At 40.1% G+C, this 25,656-nt stretch overlaps 2 protein-coding genes across 3 annotated transcripts; one reads left to right on the plus strand and one right to left on the minus strand.

Moving 5' to 3' along the window:
* Positions 1 to 6,548: 6,548 nt before the first annotated feature.
* LOC111602036 (synaptic vesicle glycoprotein 2B) lies at positions 6,549 to 17,836 on the plus strand. 2 transcript variants are annotated; one of them, XM_023318940.2, is made up of 4 exons: positions 6,549 to 6,737; positions 14,686 to 14,863; positions 14,935 to 15,646; positions 16,598 to 17,836. In XM_023318940.2, the coding sequence occupies exons 2-4, from the start codon at positions 14,827 to 14,829 to the stop codon at positions 17,739 to 17,741; spliced, it is 1,893 nt and encodes a 630-aa protein (XP_023174708.1). In that variant the 5' UTR covers positions 6,549 to 6,737; positions 14,686 to 14,826; the 3' UTR covers positions 17,742 to 17,836. The 2 variants fall into 2 exon arrangements, with proteins under 2 accessions (XP_023174708.1, XP_023174709.1); XM_023318941.2 differs by lacking the exon at positions 6,549 to 6,737 and adding an exon at positions 11,157 to 11,640.
* A 5,174-nt stretch (positions 17,837 to 23,010) lies between these two features.
* LOC111602032 (potential E3 ubiquitin-protein ligase ariadne-1) lies at positions 23,011 to 25,641 on the minus strand. The gene is made up of 7 exons (XM_023318931.2): positions 25,348 to 25,641; positions 24,626 to 24,787; positions 24,496 to 24,552; positions 23,788 to 24,437; positions 23,598 to 23,721; positions 23,289 to 23,515; positions 23,011 to 23,221 (listed from the first exon to the last, which is right to left on the minus strand). Exons 1-7 carry the CDS (start codon positions 25,564 to 25,566, stop codon positions 23,140 to 23,142), a joined length of 1,521 nt encoding a protein of 506 aa, XP_023174699.1. The 5' UTR covers positions 25,567 to 25,641; the 3' UTR covers positions 23,011 to 23,139.
* Positions 25,642 to 25,656: the final 15 nt, after the last annotated feature.

Raw genomic sequence — 25,656 nt, forward strand, 5'->3', positions numbered from 1 at the left:
ATATAAGGCTGTTGACTTTTAACAGAACACAATGCGAGGTTCCTATACATCACCTGGATTGATGTTCAGCTCAAATCGAGTTTGAATCCTAAACTACTTTGCTCCGACTATATTAGGATAAGTCCAGCTACTTCCTACTGTTTACAATTGGAACTGCTAATATTTCAAGTATAAGCTTGAGCAAGTGCAAGATTTTAATGGCGCATCTCATGGAGTCCCATTAGCTGTTATTGTTTAACCAACTCCTGGAACTACTCTCTCTTTCTGCAGCTGCCAATTGAACAACAAAAAAATTCATTAACTGCTTGCAATTTAATTTGTATTGGCTTGACATTGCAGAAAAGTTCCTTAAGGCTTAACAACTACTTCGCGCACTGCTTGGCTGTACATCCAATTGGAATAGGCAACAGCAAATCCTGTTCCACTTGGCAGTTTCGTCGTGCATTTTGTGCCATTTCAGCTTTGCAATGCAAAGGCTTATTCGAGCAGAGCAAACGTAGTAAAAAGTTATTTAGAAAATAAAAAAAAAAAACAATGAATAAATAAAAGCAGCACACGCGTATTACACTTGCAATTACGTTACAATCTCTCGTCTGCATACTCGTCAAGTGCAGTGGCGACGTTCAAGCTTCGCTTTATCGCAGGCACTGTAATATTTTTAATATGGATCTTTATGGGCCCTACGGCAAACGGCGGCGACTCGTGTCTGTTTAACCAGTAGCCGAGCGCATAGTGCTTACATTGCCAACTGTGTGCGCGCTGCACAAGTTGTATCAGATGGAAGATGGAAGATATAGATACTGAATTTAGATACGGAATTAGATCAGCCCTGCAGATAAACAAAACGAGCTGTAAACATTTTAAATCAAATCTCTAAGCTCAACTAGCGCACAATGCGCGAATGCGAGAGCAAAAAAATGGAAGAAAAATAAAATAATAATAAATATGCTAAGTCTTATTTGCATAATGCGAAAACAAAGCAAAATACTCACATATATAACAAATGTACAAATATATATGTGTGTATAGATGTATATGTATGTATATACTGTAATACAGAAATATACAGACAAACAAACTTATACAAAAATGAGGAAAAAACAAGCTCCAGCGCATGTGACAATTGTGATTATTTTATTGTTGTTGTTGGCATTTGTTTATAGTCAAGTTATACTGCGGCATACAATTTGATTTGGAGTATATTGAACGTGAGCTGGTTCCAAATGCAAATTCACGTCGGCAAAATTAACTGCATTGACTGTAGGCCATATTTTTGTATTTCTTTTTCTATCTAAATGCGAGTTTATACTTCAAGTTCGTTACACTCCAGATTCTAATAAGAATATCTTAATGAACTGCTGTTCCACTTGCTATTGAGTGTAAACTGCTTACACTTCAGTTGCCATCGTTATGAACTAGTTTCTTTGAAAAACTAGACAGATATTATATAGACCATGATGTAGAGCTGACAGAAATAAATGGCGATTCAGAGATTGAGAGGGCGAGCTCTATGCAATTCTAGCTGATAATAGAGCTGGCCGGAGCAGAAAGAGCTCAAATTCCTGTAAAAGGACCACGATCTTTTCTTCCTCTTTTATCTTTAAATTAACTAACAGAAAAGACGCTTACAGCTATATATAAGTAGAGCTGTGATCGAATTCCGATATATATAAAATATGTTAACATCTGCAAGATAGCTAGAATGCATAAGTATGTGACTAGCTTTATGACACGAAGCGGCCGATTGTTCAGAGTTAATAGTTATAATGAGCATTATGCTATATGCTATCCCATGCTCTCTTAAATGACTGTAAGAGACGTAGAATGTTACAGCAATGTTAAGCAATACTCTGTACAGAGTTGAAGGTCAGCTTTGTTGAGTTTTGCATATATGGAAAGCCATCTAATTGCTATATTTGGGCTTATAATTAACAATGGGTATCTATTAGACTCATATATTTATGCTGACGATTGCGCCGCGTCTGGCTGTGTCTGGGGCGCTTTAAACCTGTTACACACTTGATTTGAGTTGATCAACATTCCCAGTCTGAGTCGCAGTCGCAGTCCCAGTCGCAGTCCCATTCACAGTTCCAGTCCCTCATTCAGTCAGTTAATTTGATATATATACATATATGTTCATACAGATGCACATCGGCCCTATGCGACAATTGATGCATAACAATGTTGAGGCTGTCGAAGGGTCCGTGGTCTGATTGACATCAGTTTCAACCAGTTGGCGCCGCATTCTGCAGCATGTGGAAGTCTCTTGGGCTGCCAGCCGACTGTAGGTTCCGCGCATGCTATGGAAATTGATTTCTGCTTAAGCCTAAATGAATTAGTCATCGCGCCCGAAAACGAACAACAACCGAATCGAATCACAAATTGGCTGGCACGTACGCTGCATTGGCCTGAGCTCGTACACAGATATTGCAGATAGATTCGCAGGCATTCGTGAGTGTATTCATATACGTTCGCCTTGTCTTAATTGATATTGAGCATGCACGATTAATAACGCAGTCTCAGTTTGATTGAGTTCACTTAAGAGCCGCTTCAGTTCCCAGCTGCCGGTTCCAGTTCCAGTTTGCTATTTCCCCATTTTGTCTTTCATTTATTTCCTATGACTTTGCCTTGCCCCAATTCGTTATTGAGAACCTGATGAATTCCCATTGAGTAATTGCAAAAGTGGTCAGTTCTAGTTCCAGTTCAAGTTCCGATGCAGTTCTAGTTCCAATCGAAAGTTCATGAGCAGAAAGCAGCAATTTCAGTTCATATCAATATTCTACATGATGTCTGCTGCAGCTCACTATTTTTGCCAAAAGAACTAGTTCATTTGACATATGTGTACTCTGAATGTTGTTGAATTGAGACTATTTCATCACAGCCTAGCCCCAATTCGACAATAACATTTTCAATATCACAATTCAATGGAAAGGGCTTAGCTCGGATTAGTTCCGAGGTTCAAGTTCCAACTCTAGTTCATTATTTACCAATGCCAAACATGACTACGCACTTTGGTGCACGTGACGCTTGTGCGTCAATGTGCACCCAAATAAGAACAAAATCGCTTTGCTTTATAAGTGGATTTGGGGTTTTTATGACACAAATGACAGATCATAAAATATCAGATAGACCGTTCTTCTTGCTGCTTCATCTCGTGCTCGTTTCTTGTTTGGACCATGATGTGCAAAACAACATCAATAAAGAGCTCAAGCCAGATATGTTGTAAATCCCCCAGCCGGGGGAATCCAATAAGTTAATATGCTCAAGATCGCCAGCCGATCAATTGTTCGAGATCAGCTGACCTATCGAGCTGCGCTCAAGGTATCGCCGCCTACTTTGCTGCTGACTGCGCAGGTAGCCGGTTGGCTGCACGTGGCTTGCCGAACTCGCCTCTTAATGCGTATCCGTGAAAAAGATTTGCTTTTATTTTTATGCCAGCCAGCCAGCCAGCGCCTGGACCATAACTCATCAGTGGCACAAGCCACAAAACAACATCAACAAAATATAAGCCGCAGCGTCATAAAACATATACGATCACAATTGTGTATATTGGACTGACGTCAGCCCTCAAGCTGGGGCCCCATATAAAGTATACTACCCGTTATGTACAAGAATCTCGCAATATCTTGATCTATGCAAATATTGTACAACTTGTTAAGATCCAAAAAGGCGGAGATACCTCTAAAGTAATTCGGAAAATTTTTGGTTGCTTCTGCTGTTGTTTGTTCAAGGTCAGCCAGCAGAGGGGGGGGGGGGGGGGCAGGGGGTGTAATGGGTGTCAGTCAAAGGACACACCCGCTACGGAAACACAGAGAGTACGCCCCGGTCACGAGGGTTGAGGGTTGACAGCCACTGTCAGCTGCTCGACATTACCGGGAAATGTTTGCCCTGGCGTGGACGGCTGACAGTAGATAAACATAAACAGCTCTCGGCTGGTCCGATTCTTTCTTTTGGTTGCTCGTCGCCCTCGTCATTGTTTATCGCTCTGAACTTGAGCAAAATTCGTGCGCTTTGCTTTTGTTTTCTGCTGAAAATGCAACAGCAATCGATGGGCTGCGGACTACCGAAAGTACTCGCTCGCTCATCCAGTAGCTGCCACTGCGCGATGGTAGCCATTGTGGGATCCTCTCAAGTAGACTACTTCGAAATGCCTTTTCAGATTATAAAGAATATGTTACACTTGGTCCAACTGCGATGCAATTTACCCTATGTATATGAAAGTCTGACGAAAGTTTGCAGAGGAATCTTTAAAGCTTTCACATATTTACAAAAATTATTTTTATCTCGTTAACATTTTGTTTTTTAGCAGTAATGAGAGCTGTGCGAATGATCCCAAAACTACGTTGGTGTGTTTTATGTCTAACCTATTTAAAGCATGTCTAACCTATTTTAGCAAGAGTTCACTAAGATTTCGCCAACAGGAGATCTACTAGACATCTAATGATCCTTCACTTCCCAAAACTTTTTAAAGGTGAACGTAAAGGTGAAGTGGCCTTACCTCAGTTGACGTGGAAATAGCCAATTTATCTTTTTGGTCTTGGCTAGTTCATGCAATTATATGTTAGTATTATAGTATTTGCTGACTAGCCACGCCCCTGGTGGGAGCTGCGGCGAGTATAAATTCAAAATTTCCAGTCTCTAGCTGCAATGGCAGACGGACAGCAAGTCGAAGATTGCACGAAACTAATATACTCTTTCCCTTCGAGAATGAAAATAAATATGTTAAGCTTAAACTGAGTTTCAACTTGTCTTCAATACATTTTTATTACTATTATTATTATTATTTTATTTATTACTAAATTTGGTTGTGCAACACTTGGTGCTCAGTCGCACTGCTATTTTCAGGAACAGCGTCGAGTCGCACTTGCTAGCTGAGCCCAAATTCAAAAGTCAATAAAATTATGTTTCTTTATAACAATATTTAACTGGATATATTTTAGTTCATGTATTTAGTTTATTCAGCCTGGTGTTGCTTGAGTCTTTTGCATCAGCTGCGAAGCAGTGAAGTCCTCTGGCAATCGGCAAACTATTTTAAAATTGAATTCGTTCCCATAAAGATTCGATTTGGAAGCATTTCTCAAAGTTATTTCGAAAACTCAATTGATTTATGTGGCACACATTGATGGCACTTTGCTGTCGCCAAATATCCACAGAGCAGACTATTGAACTTGGACTGCTCAAATCTAATTCCATTTTAAGAAGACACACACGCATGCATACACTAAAACTTATGGAAACTTTTGGAGGAAAGAGCAAACAACAGCAAAAAAAATAGGAAAATTTATGAAACAAGACAATTACGCAGATCTTTTGCCGCCATAGGCCGTTTGACTTGGTCATGAACAGCGAGCAGCACGCAAATATCGTCCGATGCAGAAATACAAAAACAAAACTCTCACACACACAAACACACTTGACTACAGCTGTTATATGCCGTGGTATTGGAAGCTATATATATATATATATATTTATATTTATATTTATATTTATATATGCCCACAATCATGCTTTGATATCACCCGGCTTTGCGCGTCCAAGTGAATTATTTGCATTTGGATGACTTTTCGAACTGCAGATCTCAATTAATACATTTGATGCAGCTATTTTCTAAGTAAAAGGAATCAAAAGGGGCGCCCTGGACAGCTTGGATCTGAAATGTTTAGAATAGAGCTCACAGTACTTGCCGGATCGCATTGTAAACAAAATAAGTTTTCGCTGTCAAAATTCTTAGTGGAATTTTCCGAATGTAATGTTCAGTGAGCATAGTAAATCGTCGATCGTCTGCTTAGTCAGTCCGTCCGCCAGTCCGTCCGTCAGGACAAACAGTTTTATATAGTTGTAAAGATTATTTAATATGTACAGAGCTATTTCTGTCATGCCTGGATATAGTTGTTATGCTTGCCCCCGTACACCCAGCCATCTGGCCGGCAACCAGCAATGCTCAGCCACTCACCCACTCACCCACTCAGCCACTCAGCCTCTCAGCCTCTTAGCCGCTTGGCCACTCCCCGCGGCTGCCTTCGCCCGGGCCTTTGACTTTTTCCACACATTTTTTGTTTTTTTGCCACTTTGCGCTAAATCTTTGTGGACAAGAGTCTGGGCCCCGAGGAGATAAGCACGAGCCCCACTGATAAGCATCAGTCGAGAGATGCTTTCCGACCCGAGGCGAAGATGTTCTGACTGACGCTCGGCCCGATCCCGAGATGGCGTCAACAGCACTACGAGACAACAGACAGGCAAAGAGCCAGAGCAATACCCAGAATGAGCGCAAAAAGATAGATGGAAGAGGAGAGAGAGAGAAACAAAGTGTGAGAGGGGTGTGTGTGTGAGAGAGAGAGACAGAGAGAGAGCAAGAGCGCGCTAGAGCAAGAAACTGAGCAAAACAAAGAGACTTTGACAGCGAACAAACATGGACATGAGACGAAGGCGATAGACGGTACGGGCAGCGCGAGTGGGAGCGGGAGAGGGCGCGGGTGCGGGGCCGAGAGCGAGAGCGGGACACTTACTCAAGGGAGGCGGCCAGCGATTATAAAAGCGTCGCCCGGGCGCCAAACTGAACGCATTGTCCAATCGCTTTTGGAGCTGCGTGGAGCTCTCCATTTAGTGATACCGTTAATTCGCTGAGTACCGTTCACGTGCTACGTATCCAGAACCAGGTCCGGAAGGCAGAAACAGCCACAAAGTTGCGAACTCGACGACGACAACGACGACAGCTGAGCGAACTCATCAAGCAGTAGGTGCGTACCCACAGATACAGATCCCGATTCCTCATCAGGATAAAGGACACAAGCAAAGAATCAAAACAGATATCCATATGATAACTCGTCTAAAAACAATTTGCAAACTGCATTCGATTCGAACCGAGTAACGCGACGCATCGTGCCCTCGTAGTCACTCCTCCATTTGTCACCATTTCACAACAGTTCCAGAGCAATAAGACTATTCTATTCAGTTAATTTTTTTAATTAAAAAACTTTTTTTCTTATTCTACTTTGACAACCTCGAACATTGACATTAAAATTAATTATGCGAAATGAATTGTCGACAAATTAGACGAAAAACAAAGTGAAAACGAAAACGAAATCGAAAGCGAAAACAAAAGCGAATTCGAATTTGAATTTGTTGTAGAAAAGCAACAAGATCAAAACAGTTTCATTGTGTAAACATAACCCAAAAACAGTGATCGGCTAGTCTTCTAGTGTGAGCTGAAGGATCGTTGGAACTATTAACACTGATCGTGTGCTTAGCGATCAGTTAGATCAGTGTTAATTTGATGCTGATCAGTGATCCAACTGCCACTAGATCTCCAAGCGCGAGAGCAATGCATATGCAGTGATAAGTGATCAGCATTAGTAGTTTATGTGTGGCGCAGTTGTGTGATCAGTGATCACTTTAGAGTCTCTAAGGACCTCAAATGCGATCACGTGATGAGCACAGAATTGTCAACACACAGCCACTCCTAGTCTCGCTCTCGCTGAGTCAGCATTGAGCCTGCTGGACTCGATCGGCGTTGCGTGAGCTTCAGCATTTCTGCAGTGGGTGATCGTTAGTCATGTTTTTATTTACTTAGGACTGCTTAGGAGCCGCGGCAGCCACATTGCCCAATCAATGAAAATATTTCTGTTGTTTACTCAATTGCCGATTCGGGCAATTTCAATTTCAGAAATCAATTCTCAATTTCGATTGCGATTTCGCGTCGGTTTAATTTCGATGCCGCGTTTCATTTTCGCTCTCAAATTGTTTTCAATTAAATCATCAATTAATTGAAATGTTTGTGCAGCAAAACAAAGCGAAATGCTTTGGAGAAAAAGAAATAAAAGGGCGCATCGATGCGGGGCGTGGCCCAATCGAGAGGCGGCAACATCGAAGGAAAAAAAAAACAAACCAAAAAAAACTAACGAAACAAAATAAACGAAAACCGATTCGAACAAGTTTTAGGCGCACATTTTGTTTATGCTCGCAGTTTAATTATTTAACAACAGCAACAGGCAGCAGAAGATACAAATACATTAAGTCAAAGAGAGGCACAGCTAGAGCCACAGATACAGATACGAAGAGAGATACAGCCACAGATACATTTGCAGGCGCAGTTGTCTTTGTTTACTGCTTATTTTGCTTGTTTTTTTCTGTTGGATTTTTTAAGCTTTTATTATGCCCAGCAGCTGCATTAAGCAACGCCCCAAATTTACATATTTTCGTTTCTCATTACTTTATAAATAACAACAATGAGCAATAACAATGATAATGAGCAGCGAGCAGTGCCACTCGCAGCGAAGACAGCAACCAGAGCGCGTGCACGAACCATTTGAAATGTTTACACTTTCCACTTGCAGTTGATCACAGCATGTGAATCCATGAGTCATGAGTCATGGCACCTAGCAACAGGAATCAATATCAGATATTCAGATCTAAAAGGCTCTGAGCTTTGATTCATTGATTCAACTGAGTTGTCAAGCAAAAGGAAATGTCGAGGCTGGACAATAGTGTTTCAAGTCAACTCTAACATTTCAAATGCTAATTAACCTAATTATGCCCAAACAAAGCAGCTGCAACTGCAACTGAAACCGTCAACAATGCACGTCTTTGAATCTACGGAGTCTGGTTACCTTAAAGCCAAGCACAACTGAGTTATGTAAGGCCAAGTCGGCTGATTATATAGTATCTGAATTGACACTTGCAACGGGCACGTTTGGAAAGAAGAAAACGCTGCGAACCGTTCCATTCTCGATTTCCACTTTCGAATTTGAATTTGCCCATGCCAGCGAGTCCCACATAAATCTTCGGGCCACAAACTGTAAAAAGGAAAAAAGCACGCGTGGCTATTAAACACTAGGCATTTCTATATATCTCTCGGCGCACATTGACGTCACAGAGTCGACAGAGTCAGAAAAGCGAAAAGCGAAAAGAAAACCGACTCGATGTGTTGAAATTGTTTTCGAGATAACATTCGAAATATCGACGACACAGCTGCTGTTGTCTGACTCATAAATAATGCTCGAAATAAATCGAAATATTTTTCAAAATCGTATAATATAAGTATATATTATGAATATTTAAAACTCAGGCATTATTTAATTATGCATTCAGGGAACTTTTGCGCGAATCGCGCATTAGGGGGAGTTAACAACATTGTTGATCGAGCAGCAAGCCTCATTATCAGCTCAACGAATCGCACTCTGGTCACACTGAGTCACATGTTGAGCACACACGATCGATTAAGAGCACAACGACGAATAAGCTGTATCAATCGGCTATATTTAATATATAATAATATATAATAATATTATATATATATAATAATAGCCATGGGCCATACTACAGACAACGGGAACGACGCCGACGACGACGACGACGGCAACAGCAAAAATGTCGCTTATAAATATAATTCTTTGATCAATTAAGCCCCTGCCAGTTGTCGTTAATTGTTTCATGTACTTAATTCCCTTGAATATATATATATATAACATTTATATATATATATATAAATAAATATATTTATATGCGGGGCCGTTGTCGTCTATCTCGCTGTCACTCAACTCTCTCTCTCTCTATCTATCTCTCTCAGTCTCTCTCTCTCTCTCTCTCTCTCTCTCTCTGTCGCAAGTTCATGGTTCAAGTGCCTTTAGTGTTTTTGCTATTTTTTTTCTTTTGGCTTCAACTCAACTCTAGCTTCTTTGAGCAGACCTTTCTTCATCTCTCTTGTCTGTATCTGCAGCGGGGCTTATCGGCACCCGGAACAGGCTGCCCAATCGCTCCAATGCCTCAGCGGGCCATGGACTAGGCATTGTGCCATAACAACTGCCCAACACGATATCGTCAGCAACAAGAGAATGCAAAAATGCTGATGCTGCGCTTGCACCGCCCCCTCACTTCGATCTATCGTTGTCTAAGCAACTAGCATATCAGATTCGAATATTAATTAGAGCTTTAAGCAATGCCACACTCCAGATATATATATATATATATATATATATAATAATTATATATAATATATATTCATTTTTCTTAGCTCACATAGCAAAAAAGTTTGCCTTTCTGTTACTGTTGCGGCTTAGATATTAGTTGTAGAGTATCTGCTAGTCAGGCACATTTAACAATGCTCAGCAAACAACAATATTTTGGAGAATCTCAAAAATGTTTGAGGCTATTTGCTAGTCAAGCTTTCTTGCCTCAGTGTCCCTAGACCAAGAAACAAAAAATAATTTGAGTTTAATTGAGCAACGCTATTTTTGATATTATTATTGAAAACCTTATTCATATTCATACTCATACTCATATTCATGTTCATATATCATAATTATTCATATTTATGCATCCATTTATATTCAAACAAATTCATATTCTTATTCATAGTCCTATTCATAAAGATATGCATATTCATTTACATAGGCATATTCATATTCATATTTAAATTAATACTAATATTCCTAGTTACACTTGCATTGACATTCATATTCATATTCTTACTTCCATTTATATTCATATTCACATAGTCATATTCCTATTCATATTTATATTCATAATGATAGTCATATTCATATTTTAATGTATATTCATATTCATAGTTACACTCACATTCATATTCATTTTCATACTTCCATTTATATTCATATTCACATTCATAGTCATATTTATTTAATGCTCAAATTCATAATCATACTCTTTTTTATATACATATTCATATTCATATTCATATTCATATTCATATTCATATTCATATTCATATTCATATTCATATTCATATTCATATTCACATTCATATTCATATTCATATTCATATTCATTATCATATTCATATTCATATTTGTACATCACTGCACTATGAACGCTTGACCAATGCCGCCCTTATCAGCGAACGCTTGCGCTGTTAACTAACGCTGTTAGCGAAACGGCTCTGTTAAGTGTGCTCTCTGTTATGGCTTGCGCCTCTGTTATGGCTGCTATTGATGCGTGCAGCTCGCACGCTCAGATATTTTCGTTCGCTTTGTGCGGCTATTTAAAAGCGCGCGCGTAACGCGTCTCAGATACTTTTCATTGTTTGGCGCGTTCGAACGTTGAAGCGAGTGAGCTCCCCTTAACCAAATACGAGCAGCATAAACAAATAACAAAGATATATTTATATACAAATTCAATAAGTAAATCAAAACAAGCGCAATTTAGCGGGATTTGTTCTCTTTTTGTTGGTGTTGTCAAATGCGATTTGTGAATTGCTTTCCGAATTACAGTTATTAATGTGGTCGCAAGCAAAATCGAAGCTTCTAACCCAATCGAAAGCAAGAACAAGAACTACAGGCAGAAGCAACAAACAGCACAGCTGACAGATACAAGCGACGGCAACAAGCGAAACAAAACAAAACAAAACAAAAAAATCAAAACTTCAAGCCAAATTGCATTCATTCTATCGAGTTAACTATAAAGCTAAATTAAGTGACGAGTGCAGCGCGCAGCTGAGCTAAAGAACAAATAAACAACGGCAAATCTTGTCAGCAAAAGAGAGAGACAGACAGATAGAGAGGTAGAGAGAGAGAGAGAGACAGACAGAGCGAGAGAGGCCAGAAATAAAAACGCGTGAAAATCAACAAGTGCAACACGAACTTGAGAAATATCGAGTATCGGGAATTCAGAAAATTGCAACAACAGGTAAAAAGAAATAAAAAAAAAGAAAAAAATATAGAAAAAAAAAACAAAACAGAAAAAACAACAAAATATCAAAACATGGAAAACAATAACAACAAATAAGAAATCAAATTCAAAAGCAGCAGAACGTGACGCTGTAAATTAGCAAATCAATCAGAACAGAAGAAAGCAAGAAAAGATATATCTATAACAAATTCTCTATAGATATTATTATGTTAATTGCTGACTGATATCCATTGCGTACACAAGGTATGAGCTGCTGGAGTGCAGTGCAGCCCCGGGTTAGGAATAAATAATACTAAAAATACAAATTTAATTGTATAAGTCAAAGTCACTTTCATTGAATTTCTGTAATTGTTTCAGCTTAGCTCTTAGACAAATAGATTCCACGAGCTAAACAAAGATATTCTATAAAGTTCCATTTTCCAGCTAAGACCAATCAGATTTTGTTAACAGTCTAATAAGATTGCGCTTCTACTAGCAACAATAACAAGTTGAAGCATATTGAAATTGCTAGGATATATTTGCCATATATATAGGATATATTTAATATAACTAGAATACATTTGCTATATATATATATATATATATATATATATATATATATATGTATATATATATACATATATCCTAGCAATTACATGAAATCCAAATGGCATTTTTAAATTGTGTTCAAATGCCAAGCTAAACAACAAAAGTAAACGACAACAACAGCAAAAAATAAAAAATATTAACCTGCAGCGCCATATAGAACCTAGTTTGCCGCTCTCAGTCAACTTCTTCCCATTTGGTTGACATTGTAGACGATGCGAGTCCGCGACTCAGATTGATTTCAAGCAGCGCCAATTCCAATCAGTGTGTGCATGCGTGTGTGTGTGTGTGTGTAGACTCCTATAACAAATAAACAACGTTAAGAGCTGATAATTGCACGAATGCGTTCATAAATAAATAAACTGCTAACTCATATTATTTCCATAGTTTGTTTACATGTTTCTCTCTCACTCGCCCACTCGCCCACTCCGCCCCTCGGCCTCTCTCACACACTCTCCGGTGTGTGAATTTCTTTGTTAGCATTAATAGAGATCAGGCATAAATGAGCCCAGGCGCCCGAGATCGGGTCAAGCTGGCACGAAGGCCAGGCCGCATGTAAATCTGGTGAAGGGCATCCAGTTGGCGGAAGCGTAGGCGGAGGTCAAAGCGATTACAGCTTAAAGATAACGAGATTGGCCAGATGCCGAGATGAGCCTCTCAGCAGATCTGATCGAGCAAGTGTTTATTCGAGAGAGAGAGAGTGGTCAGAGGGGGGAACGTGCTGGAATTGAAACATGTTTTAGTGCGCGCGATTGGCATAATATGGAAATCAAAGTGAATTGCATTAAGTAATACATAATTAAATATATTTATTTGCAACACACACACGATCGGTCTTCGGCTCGCTCTCCTTCCGTCTGACGCGTTTTCTTTCAATGCTCGTTATTCGAATCGGTTTTCGGTTACCGTTTTCTGTTCCTGTTCTCCTTCATTCGACATGGCGACAGGCGCTAGTTGTTGTTGTCTTGGCAGGTTCAATGTAAAACGGTTTGATGTACATAATTGTTGCTACTGCTGTTGTCGCCTGCCTGTTGCTGTTGTTCTTTTAATAAATATAAATAAAGTGAAAGATTGCTGCAGTGCGCGCAATAAATCATAAATTAAAACAACAACTGCAGCAATTGCGGCTATCGGCAACAACAAAAGCTGACAACAAGTCACGCAACTGTCTTTGTCACTGTCACTATCACCGGCTACCGGTCACCGATCACCGGTCACTGTTTTGCTGTCAGACAATCACCGGAAATGGCAATGGCTATGCATATAGTACATGCCTACATCCAATAGAAATGGCAGCCCTTTCTGTTAACTAACAGCCAATTGGAATAGCCAGACTGCCAAACGGCCATGTCTTCTGCCGTTCTAAGCCTGCTAACATAAAGCAGTGACGCGATACAGAGGATATACTCATAGCAATACACAGCCAATCAGATTGAATTGGATTGCTGAAATGCGTCTTTACACTGCTTGCTATTAGTTTACAGTAGTTGGCCCTTAAACTCTTATTGCTGCTAAGCTACTGCCAGTTGGGTTATGCTATGCAGCTTGTTTCATGATGTTAGTGTATTGCAGATACAACCTATCGGGCAGCAGCCGAACTAATAAGCAAACACACTTCTTACATTCCGATTGGAGAGCCCATAAAGCTCTGCCAATTGCGCTTTAACAGCGACAGTTGACCGACTCTCAGCTGTAAATGCCAATAAAATGCATTTGAAATATGTGTATTTATTTATTTATGTTTATCCATATTTGAATGCAATTCTTGAATAGCAGCAAACGCGTATTTCGCTGTTATTTTCACCTTTAATAATCAAACAAGTTTCTGCGCTCGCCTTGAAGCGTCGCGGCTCTGCCTCGGCCTCTGCTTAACAGGCTCTGTTAAGCTCTGTTATATGCTCAGCGATCAATGATCAGTGATCAGCGATCAGCGATCTGCGATCTGCGATCAGCGATTAGCAGCACATTTCATGAGCTATTTATATTTTGAGACAGCAATTACCCATTAATGAATGCAGAGCAATGGGTGGTTTAATTTGTCATTTATTTCATTATTATTATTAATAATTTTTTTTTTGCTTTTTCTATTTTGCACGCCTTCTGCTTTTCTATTTTTGGGCATAATTTTTTATTAAACAATTAGAGCGAATGTTTCGGACTTGTTTGTGCCGTCAATTAGACGATTGGCGACAGCACGCACACACACACGTTTGGTATTTGTATTTGTATTCCATTTATTCATTCACTTCAATTACACTTTAATGGGCTATTAATTTAGACGCCCAATTGAACGATCGGCCGATCGAGCACGGAGTCGATTGACCGCAGTGGTTAGAGTAAAATGAATGGAAACAAAAAAATAAAATATATACATATATATATTAATATATACGTATATAGAAGAGTAGAGCCATATCATTCAACTGTTAAATTTATTTCTTCTTTTTCTGCTTACAGATCACCAAAGGATCAGAGCAAAACCCCTCTAAGCGCACTTCACTGAGCCCCAACGCTCAACAGCCAACCGCACCAAAGTTCATATTATTTAATTTCTTTTTGCTACGCGCACAAAAACCAACAAAACACTTGAACTATAGAATGGTAGAAGGTGATTCTGCAAAGAGTAAAAGCGAATGTAAGTGAAGCGAAGAGCATAGCAGTGTCTGAGCGCGTACTTATCGACGATCCTCGATCTTCTCCTTATAGCCTATAATGTAGAAGCTGGCCTACAACCAAACTACAATCAGAACAACGCAGCCGCAGCCGGTGGCAACGCAGCAAGCAATCCAAACAACTCACCTAGCCTAACCGGTTCGAATAGCAATTCAAACGCGGGCACGCATATTGATAACCGTGCGATCATCCAGCCGTATTCGTTGGGCACGGGCGCCAAGCAGCCGGAATATCAATTCGCTGCTGACAATCGCGGCTACGAGCCGGAACCAAACACCAATGGCAAGCAGCAGGACGTAGAGCGCATCGGCGCTGGCGGTCCTGGCGATAGCTCCGATGAGGACGCCAAGCGTAAAACGCCGCTGCCGCCACCAAATCGTCCGATAGTCGCCAACTTCGAGCGGGCCATCGAGCTGTGCGACTATGGCAAATTCCACTACATACTGCTGGCCATCTGCGGTCTGGTCAGCACGTCCGAGGAGATGGATGTCATATCCATGTCGTTCATCTTGCCATCGGCCGAGTGTGATTTGAATTTGGACACGGGGACGAAAGGATGGCTCAACTCGATCATTTTCATTGGCATGATGGTCGGCGCCTATTTCTGGGGCAGCATCGCCGACAGCTTTGGGCGCAAGAAGATTCTCATTGTCATCTCGTTCATGAATGCCTTCTGCATCGTTGCCTCGTCGTTTTCGCAATCTTATGGCTATTTCATGCTGTTTCGCTTTCTCAATGGCGCAGCGTAAGTAAAACTCTTTAATCATTATTTAGCAGCCAGTTTACCATTTGGGTTAAATAACAACAGAGAGTGATAGCAGCCAAGCTGCAGAAATAACTTTAGTACCATTCCAATAAGGCTTAGCAAGCAGTTCTACATATTTACCCAAACTGCTTGGTGGGCAACTGGGAAGTTCCAATTGGAAATGTTAAGGAGCGCTTGTTAGCATTTAATATGAGACCAAGCATGAAATATTTAATGATATCGTATATATACTATATAGACAGTCCGTTTCGTAGTTGATTTAGTGACACATGGCCAGCATGGCCGGAGAGGGGTACTCACGGGTGTCGAGGTGCTAATTCAATTAACTATGTTATAAATAACAACAAAATATTTGAGCCGCAATATCGTGACTCTTTATGCTAATTGAGGCTCTGGTTGGCCTGTTGGCCAGCTCGCACAAACATATCTCATACATTATTGTAGATATTATCATATTACAGGCTATGATAACAAACAATAAAAACAAAAACGGGGGAAAATTCGTAGTCGTAGTCGTAGTCGTAGTCAGCTTCGTCTTTGCACAAATGGCATTCGCCTTGGCCGCTCTGCCAGCTCAGCGTCTGACTCAGCGCCAGCAGCGAAAAACCCAGGCTAACCGCGTGCAGTACCGTATAGACAGCTCTATTTGCAGACTCGACTCGACTGTGCTCATGTTCATTAGTTTTGCCAATCGTTTGCTAATTGCTTATGTGAATTGGAACTGGGCATCGGTTTTACACAATAGCATTAATCGGCCATGACTCGTCACGTTTCTAGAGCAAAGCGCGCCCTCACTCTCCCTCGCTCTCTTTATCTCTAGAGAGCTGAGTGCTATGAAACTGCATGTAAACTGCTTACGCTGGCTTTTAAACGTTTCATTGAAGGAGTTTTTTGTAGACTAATGTGAATTGCTTTCCATTTTCTTTATAGGCTGGGCGGCAGCGGTCCTGTCATCTGGTCGTATTTCGCCGAATTCCAGCCGAAAGCGAAACGTGGCTCCATGCTTAGCTTCATGGCTGCCTTCTGGACCTTCGGTAATCTGTTTGTGGCCGGCCTCGCCTGGCTGATCATACCCACTCAGATCGGCTTCATATCGGAATATTTCACATACAACTCGTGGCGCATCTTTCTGTTGGTCTGCTCGTTCCCATCGTTCTTGGTTGGCTTCCTGCTCTTCTACCTGCCCGAATCGCCCAAATTTCTGCTGACCCGTGGCAAGAAGGACAAGGCTTTGGCCATTTTCCGTGGCATCTTCGTGACGAACACAAAGAAGAAGCCCGAAGAGTATATGGTGTACGATCTGGAGGTCGACGAGAAGCTGTCCACCGAGAGCGCTGTGGGCTTCAAGGGTAAATACCATCGGATGATCACCGGCATGGTGGACCACAGTCGCGACCTATTCAAGTCGCCCATATTGAGATTCACGCTCGTCTCGATCACCATCAATTTTACATTCCACATTGGCTACTATGGCCTGATGATGTGGTTCCCGGAGGTGTTCAATCGCTACGAGGAATACGAGAAAACCCATCCCAACCAGCAGGCGGACATCTGCACTGTCACCGACTATGTGGTCGATCAGCTACAAAAGGAAAGCCACAATGGCACCTGCAACTCGGACATACCCTCATCGGTGTTCATGGAATCGCTGATAACGCTCGCCTCCGCTCTGCCAGCGAATCTGTTCGCCATCCTCGGCATGGATCTGCTGGGCAGACGGTTCTTCCTCATTGCCGGCACCTTGACCGCCGGCATCTGCTCCGCCTTGATGTACATGGTGCGCAGCTCGCTGCAGAATCTGCTCGTCTCGGCCGTTTTCAGTGGCGCTATATCGGCGGCAAATGCGGCGCTCGATTGCCTCATCACCGAAGTATTCCCCACCAAGTTGCGGGCGACGGGCGTGGCCATATCCATGGTGGCCGCTCGACTGGGCGGCATCATTGGCAACATTGTGATCGCCCAGCTGCTCGACAACTTCTGCCCGGTGCCGACGTTCATTGTGTCCTTCCTGCTCATCGGCGGCGGCCTCATGTGTCTCCTGTTGCCCAATACGACGCGAAAGGAACTCAACTAAGTGCGCCCAACGCCCATCCCCTCCCCTTTCGATACCAGAGATACACCTAAACAAAGAAACAGCCAAAAAACAAAAAGAGGGAAATGAAAATAATAGAAAAAGTAAGAGCAAACAATACACACCTCAACCGCCCCTCCCCCCTCCTCCTACTCCTTCTCCTCTCTCCAAATAGAAATCAGCGCTCGTATTGTTTTTGTACGTATGTATTTACACCCACACACAGATATATGTGTATTTAAATCCATATATATGTATATATAACGATCTTTGCGTATCGTCAGTAATTATGTTTTAATGATAACGATAACGATAACGATATGTTTTTTGTGTCTAGCATTTAAGTACAGCGGAATTATCGATTTTCGTTTATTATGATTTTTGTTTTTTAATACTTTTATGTTTATTATCTTTATTTGTTCAACGGAATTTAAATAATTGCCCTGAAGCCAACGCGAAGATATATAGCCGCTATCTAAGTACATGCACATCCATTAATATCTATATATATATATATATATATATATATATATGTATATGTATATATCTATATATTATTATATTGATATGTATGTATTTTGTAGTTGTTGGTAGTAAGTAAAAAAAATATAAAAAAAATACTAAAAACCAAAAAAAATAATTAAAAAATAAAAAAATAAAATAAAAAAAAATAATTTGGCAAGCGCCGGCGCCGGCTAAAAGCAGCAGAAGATAGAGCGAAAGAAAGGGAGAGTCTCTGTGAGAGAGCGAGCGAGCGAGTGGGAGAGTGAGAACGAGAGAGAGAGAGAGCGATAGCATCGGCTGTTTGGCAGGAGAACAGATGAAGGAGCAAGCAGGGATCAAAAGCGAGAGCAGCAACGCCTGCTGGCAGTTATTGTTGTTATTATTATTATTATTATTATTGCTATTATTAATGCATGTTACGTACTACACATACATATACCTATATACATACAAACAAATATATACATAAAATTGAAAAACTAAAAAAAAAACAATATATAAGATGAAGAAGAAGAAGAAGATGTAGAAGGAGGAAAGATCAGCAGCAAAGTTTTAATGTGACTATTTACATTAATGCTTTTATGATTAGCATATATATATATATACATATATATATATATATGTTATCTATATATATATAAATATTTTTTTTTGTTTTTTTTTTAATCATTATTTAGGGCAGAGCACAGGAAGAAAAAGAAATTTGTATATTTTAGTTACATATGTTTTAAAAAATAAAATAAAAATAACAAAAAAAAAAACAACAACAAATGTTATTCTATTACATAAAGCAATGAAAAGCATATAAACGAAAATCCCCAAATACAAAATAAACATCATGAAAAACGCAACTACAAATCTTCAAATGTCTTTTAATTGCATTTAAATTCCATTTGAAGCTAGAGTTTTCCAAGCTCCACTTCGTTTTCCATTCGCCCTACATCAATGTGAATGAGAGAAGCGAAATACAATTGAAAATCTCGATTTTCATTGAATTATTAACACTCTTAGCTCTTAGTACTATGTCCATATGCTCCGCTCTGCCATATAGAACTATCTGTGCGGCAGATCAACAGTGATCAAGCTTCTTAACTTGTTGTTGCTGTGAGAGATATAGACCTATATATATAGCTCATATTTACAAAAACCAATAGACTCCTCAACATTCGTGAACGAGCATAACGATATGAGCCAAGGTAAGTAAATGATTGAGTTCAGCTCTCCACTTTACAGAGGCATCCACATGTTGTCCTACTCTCTGACTAAATTCCACTCTCGGACTGAATGAAGTCTGAGTTACAGAAGGGCAATGGGCACAGAGTATTGCGCAGTCGTTTGTACTCTAGCTAGCAACTAGCTGTGCCTATTCAAATTGGCAGCATGAACGCGTCTCAATCAATCGCGTGAGTTGCGGCTGCCACTCATGCTGTGTATCTTATTGATTAGGCCAGAGACCAGAGACTGCCTCACCCACAGTCACACCTGCAAGCATCTAGGCCAGACATCGCTTGATGCTTTTGGTATTTCCGAGCTGATTATACTACGTGCATAAGTAATATATTCCAGTATGTATATGTATCTGCATATGGCAGTGTATCTGCATCTGTATCTCTATCTAGGTAAACACCTAAATCTACATTCGTAGAATTCTATTGTATTGCATGTGTATCTTATCCTTATCTATACTATATCTTATCTTTATCTGCATCTGTATTTACATTTGCATCTTTATCTCTATGCAAATCTGCATTTGTCGCTTTGTATCATTCTATGTTTGTTCGTCTCTGAATCTACATTTGAATGTATCTCTAGCTACTTGTTAGTTTTTATCTGTATCTATATATGTTTACTTATCATCATCTGTATCTATTTATACACTTATCTTTATCATCATCTCTCTTCTTCTTCCATCTCATCTCTATCTGTTTCCTAGTTTTCCTCTTCATCCGTATCTATATGTGATCCTTTATCTTTAACTGTATCTGTATCCAGACTTGTATCTTTACCCACATAATCATTTGTATCTGTATCTGTATCTTTAGCTGCTTTGTTTTGTATCTTTATCTGAGTATATATTTGTATCTACAACTTTATCTTCTTATGAATGAATGTGTATCTAAAGTAGTATCTGCATCTCTACATCTAAATTTGTATCTCTAACTGTTAAAGTAATTCTATATGTATCATTATCCATATATACAAGTGTATCTATATCTCAATCTATTTACATTTGTATGTCAATCTGCATTTACAACTCATTCTGAGCTGTTTCCACATTTGTCTGATTTCCCTCTTATCTGCAGCTGCAGCTTATTAACTTGGGCTGCTCGCACACGCGACTTACCTCATATTTATTTGCTCAATGAATTTTGCAGAGTCAGCCAAATATTGGCTGAGTTAGCTAAAAACCAGAATTAACGTTAATCAAACGAATACACAGCGAGAGTCAAATAGACATATTCAATGGATATAGATACATAGATACAGATACAGAGACAGATACAGATATGATTACCGCAAAGATGCCGAAGTTCACTCCAGAGAAAATGACATTGGGAGAATAATTGGAGAAATCAGCAATCGCAAGAGAAAGCTGGCAAATCGGATAAGTAACATTTCGTATAGTATCTGTATACATTTGTATCTATATCTGCATCGAAATTAACATAACATGCATAAAAATAAATCGAAATCCGGAAATTAACAATGTAACTCCATTTAAAAGCAGTTAAGATAGCTCGAGTCGAAGGTGCTCGATTAGGAGATACTCTGAGCCTTGTCCGATTTTCCAGAGTTTATATCTAGCATTAACAAGCAAGAAGAAACACTGACGTTACAACACCCGGGCTCGAACCAACATGCGCTAATCGACGCGCATCAGCTCTGGCAACGCCGTCAATTCATATTGGTAAAAAAGAAATAAGCCAAAAAAAGGTCTAAGTAAAAATATAATTAAAAATATAAATCGCAATCAATAATATATACATGTGTATATATACGCGACATTCTTTTCTGGCCTTTACATAAAATACTTAAAGGTTCTTCATCAGGGTTCAGGGTACACAAAAAATCGATCAGATTTTGTAATTTTATTTTTATTTTCACTAATTTTTCGCAACATTTCATCATTAATTAATTATACATACATAGTTTCTCATAATTTTTACAGCATTTTTGTCTTTTTTTTTTCAATTTTCATTTTTTTTTAATTATTTTTTTTTTTGATTTTTTTTTTTAATTTCTTTTATTTCGACTCGAACAACTTTAAACTTTTTACAGCATTTCAATGAGTTCTGCTTGTGTTATACATATTATTGGTAGCACATACATAGTGGTACATACATATACATATATATATATATATATATCTATATAAATATATATATATGTTGAATTGAGAAACGGAGAGAAGAGCGCAGACGCGTGGCCATGGCAAACGGCTCTTGAAGCAGGCGCAGCCTAAGGAGAAACCTTGAACAATTTCAACTATATGTACAACGATTTAAGATTTGGTTCTCGGAACACGACATGTGGATAAGGAGCAGCTCTCCGGAGTACAGTGTATCCAAAAAAATAAATGAAGATTTTTGCGCGACAGAGAGGGAGTGTGTGTGTGTGTGAGAGAGAGAGAGACAAGGAGAATGAGAGCGAGCTGAACGCAGTTTGTTAATGGGAATCGTGTGTGTGGCTGTGTGTGCGCAGGTGTGTGTGTCTGTATGTGTGTGTGTGCATGACTACCAGATGATCATTAACATGTACAACTTGAATTCTGTTTATTACATATTGCATTTACACATAATAATATTCATTTATTGCTACATACTGCAAATTTGCACCGCCCACAAATCAAATTGGTTAAGCTTAAATAAATAATGATGGACAACATAATCGTATAGTTTGTGATAGAGGCAAACACATGTATATATATATAGATGTGTGTGTGTGTGTGTGTAAATATATGCACTCATATATAGCTGTTCTAAAGTAATCGAAACAAAAACAAAAAGAAACTTCGATCAATTATGTATATAGGCTATCAACAAAAGCCTGCGCTGAACAATAAACAAACAAAAATAGTTGTTTACAAATAGTTTAAAAAAATAAAAAAAAATGGCTAATCGTACACTAGAGACTACATACATAGCACATACCACATGAAAGGGGTAGCGGAAGTCGGGCAATGCTTACAAACTTGGGGCTTATTACAACTTGCTTGCTATTTTAACTGTTGTGTGTGAGGGTGTGTGTGTGTATGTCTATTCTATTGCATTTAATTATGTTGATTTATTGATGCTTGTTTTCGATTTATAATTCACGATGCACTTTCTAATTAGAAGCAGCAACTCTCAGTATGTGTGTGTGTGTCTGCGTGTGTGTGTGTGTGTGTGGGTGTGTGTGTGTAGTTGCTGCTCAACACGAAGGAAAAAATGTATATATGCATATATATTTTATATAGTATGATTTAATATAACTTTTCGCTTAATCTGTATTTTACTTTTTGTATGCAACAACTTGCGGCATTTGCATTTCGTTCCTTCTTCGGTTCCTCCTTCTTGTTTTAATTGTTATTTTTTTCTATTTTATTTATTTATTTATTTTTTTGTTCCTTTTTTTCTGTTTTTTACTTGCATCTCTGCATCAATGCTCAGATACTCCTTGCCATGCGTTTCCTTGTGCCTTTGCTGTTCTTTGTTTTCGTTTTGCTTTTTTCTTTTTGTTTTCTGTTTTCTGTTTATTTGCTTAGCTGTGGCTGCTGCTGCTGCTGCTGTTGTTGTTACGGCTGTTAATGCTTACTGCTGCTGCTGCTGCTGCTGCTGCTGCTACTTCTACTACTAGGGCCAATTGCTAGTTACACTCGACTTGTTGCATCACCTTAGTTATCCAGCCAGGACTCGCGTCATTCTGTATAATCCCACCAATCCTTTTCATAACCTTCGTGCACATGCTTGAGCAGAACTGTGCACCGCTTCTCACAATATCTAAAATATGTATATGTAAGTGTTAGCAGATCTATATATGTGTCGACATGATGCAGCGGCTACGTACCTATATTTATCCTGTACTTTCTGCTTAATATCAGCCAAATTCTCGGATGTAATATCACGTTCCAAGTACTCGGAGAGCGTCTCCGTTGCCGACTCCAAATCCTTCTGGTTATCCTCAAATATCATGGATTGATTGTTCTTTTTCAAGTAATACGCAAAGACGTATGTGTACATTAAAGTCTGGCGACATTGGCAGAGTATATCGACAGCCTTCTTCAGGAATTGCACCTAGCATACAAATTGAAATATATATGTATATATTAATTATATTTTGTGACATGAGTGGGAGTTGGTTGTTCACATTTTCTACCTCAATCCAGGACATGTTGTGCTGCTGCATCTCCTCCATTTTCTGCTTGACCGATGCGTACAATTTGTTCTCAAACTTCATCGATTGCATGTGGTTCATGTAGCGATTGTAATAATGTAAATATCTGGAAAGGGAAACAGAATAACATTGGATGTTGGATAGTTAATCGCATAGATTAGCGGCCTCGCACCTGGCCAGTGAAGAGCGCAGCCTTTCCTGCGCATCACGCGCCGCCTTCGCCTCGTCCTCGTCGTAGCGATTGCAGTTGTACCAGGATGAACCGTGGGGCTCCCAGGGCCCGAGGCAAACCCAGCAGAAGTCGTGCTTGCAATGTTGATTCTTGCAGACCATGTGATTGCAGCCGCCATCCTTCTCGATGGTGACACTGCATTTGGGACACTCTTTGGTATTGGCCGCAATCCAGTTGGACGTCTCCGAGTCGTCGTCACACTTCTTGATCCACTTCTTCAGCCAGCGGCACTGCACCGGGTCGTGCCAGTTCTCGCCGCAGGCAAAACAAAAGACATGGCCGCATTTGCAATGGACGCGACGGGACTCCGCGTATGGTACTTTCACCACATAGGTGCAATCAACGGACGGACACCAGCGCAACAGCTGATTGCATTCGACAAAGCTGTTGGTGATCAGCTGCTGGTATTTAACCTTCACCCGCGCATCGGGCACCAATTTAGTGACCGTCACATCATCCACCAATATATCACAGCCGTGCGCGGCGCACGATATCGTCTGGCCCAAGCACTCTGTATCGATTTTCGTTGTCAGATACTCGCGCCAGCAGTTCAGGCAAAATCGATGACCGCACTCCAATCCGGTCATGGACTGAAATTGACGAATTTAATTAGAATTGATCAAATCACACAAATCAGAGCTCACTCACATCTGGCGGCAACAGTGAGAAACAAATCTCGCACTCCTCACACTGGCTACGTGTAGTCTGCAAAAGAGAGACAGAGACAGAGACAGAGTTAAGAGTAGGACAGATGATATATGTATTCGCAGATATATACCTTTTGCTGCACCGCCTCGGGTAGCTTGTTGAACGGATTGATGACGTGCGCGCACTTAAAGAACTCCGTGTTATCATCGCTGCTATCGAAATACTTCTCCAACAGCTTCTCCTTGTCCCACTTAAAGTGATTCAGCAGTATTCGTGTTATGGGCGCAAATAGCTGCAAGCAGAGACAAAGCACAGTGAGGAACCAGAATGCAATTATATTTAAAATCTATATACCCGGAGGCAGTTATATATACAAATGATTCATAAGAACACTATATACAGCCGTCAATATTAGTTGCTAGTTGAATGAATTAGATTGGATAAAGACTTGGCCTTGACAAAGTTGGCTAACCAACTCTCTTACTCAAAGAGACTCGTTCGCTCAAGCGAACTTTCACTGTACATGCTCATATGTTACCGAGTCAATGGCACTATTAGCAAATGCAAATGTCATCAAACTGTGCTGACCTTCAATTTGGCTAAGATGAAGCACGCACACACAGATAGGGAGAGGGAAAGAGACAGCAGTTGTAGCTGCCTCTATCTTTATTTCTGCCTCTTCCACTGCTCGAGCTGCGCCCCTTTCTTATCAGACAAACGATAAACGACGCAAGCGTCTTATTGGACCATGTTTACTAATAGCTGCATATGAAATATAATATACAACGGTACACATATTTTATATACAGAAAGAGAGAGAGAGAGTGAGCAAGCCACATTTATATGACTCACCTTTAGCACACGATTCACTTCATCGATTATCTCCCGCTGGAACTGCACTATCTCATCTGTGGTTAGCACCTTGTATTGATAATCATCCGTTTCCAATTGACGTTCCGTCGAACTGGGCATATCGACCTCCATGGCGAAGTCATCGTCACCATCGTCGCCAGATGAGACATTGCCGGAGTCCACATTGTCCAAGAAGTCGTTATCGTTATCCGAGTCCATGGCCGTGGGTGTGTTTTGTTTGCCTTTTGCGTTTGCCTTTTGCCTTTAAGATTTTGCTTTGGTTTTTGCTCTTGCGTTCGCGTTTGCGGT

Source organism: Drosophila hydei, unplaced genomic scaffold, assembly GCF_003285905.1.
Source record: "Drosophila hydei strain 15085-1641.00,03,60 unplaced genomic scaffold, DhydRS2 tig00000250-arrow-arrow-pilon, whole genome shotgun sequence".
Taxonomy (NCBI): domain Eukaryota; kingdom Metazoa; phylum Arthropoda; class Insecta; order Diptera; family Drosophilidae; genus Drosophila; species Drosophila hydei.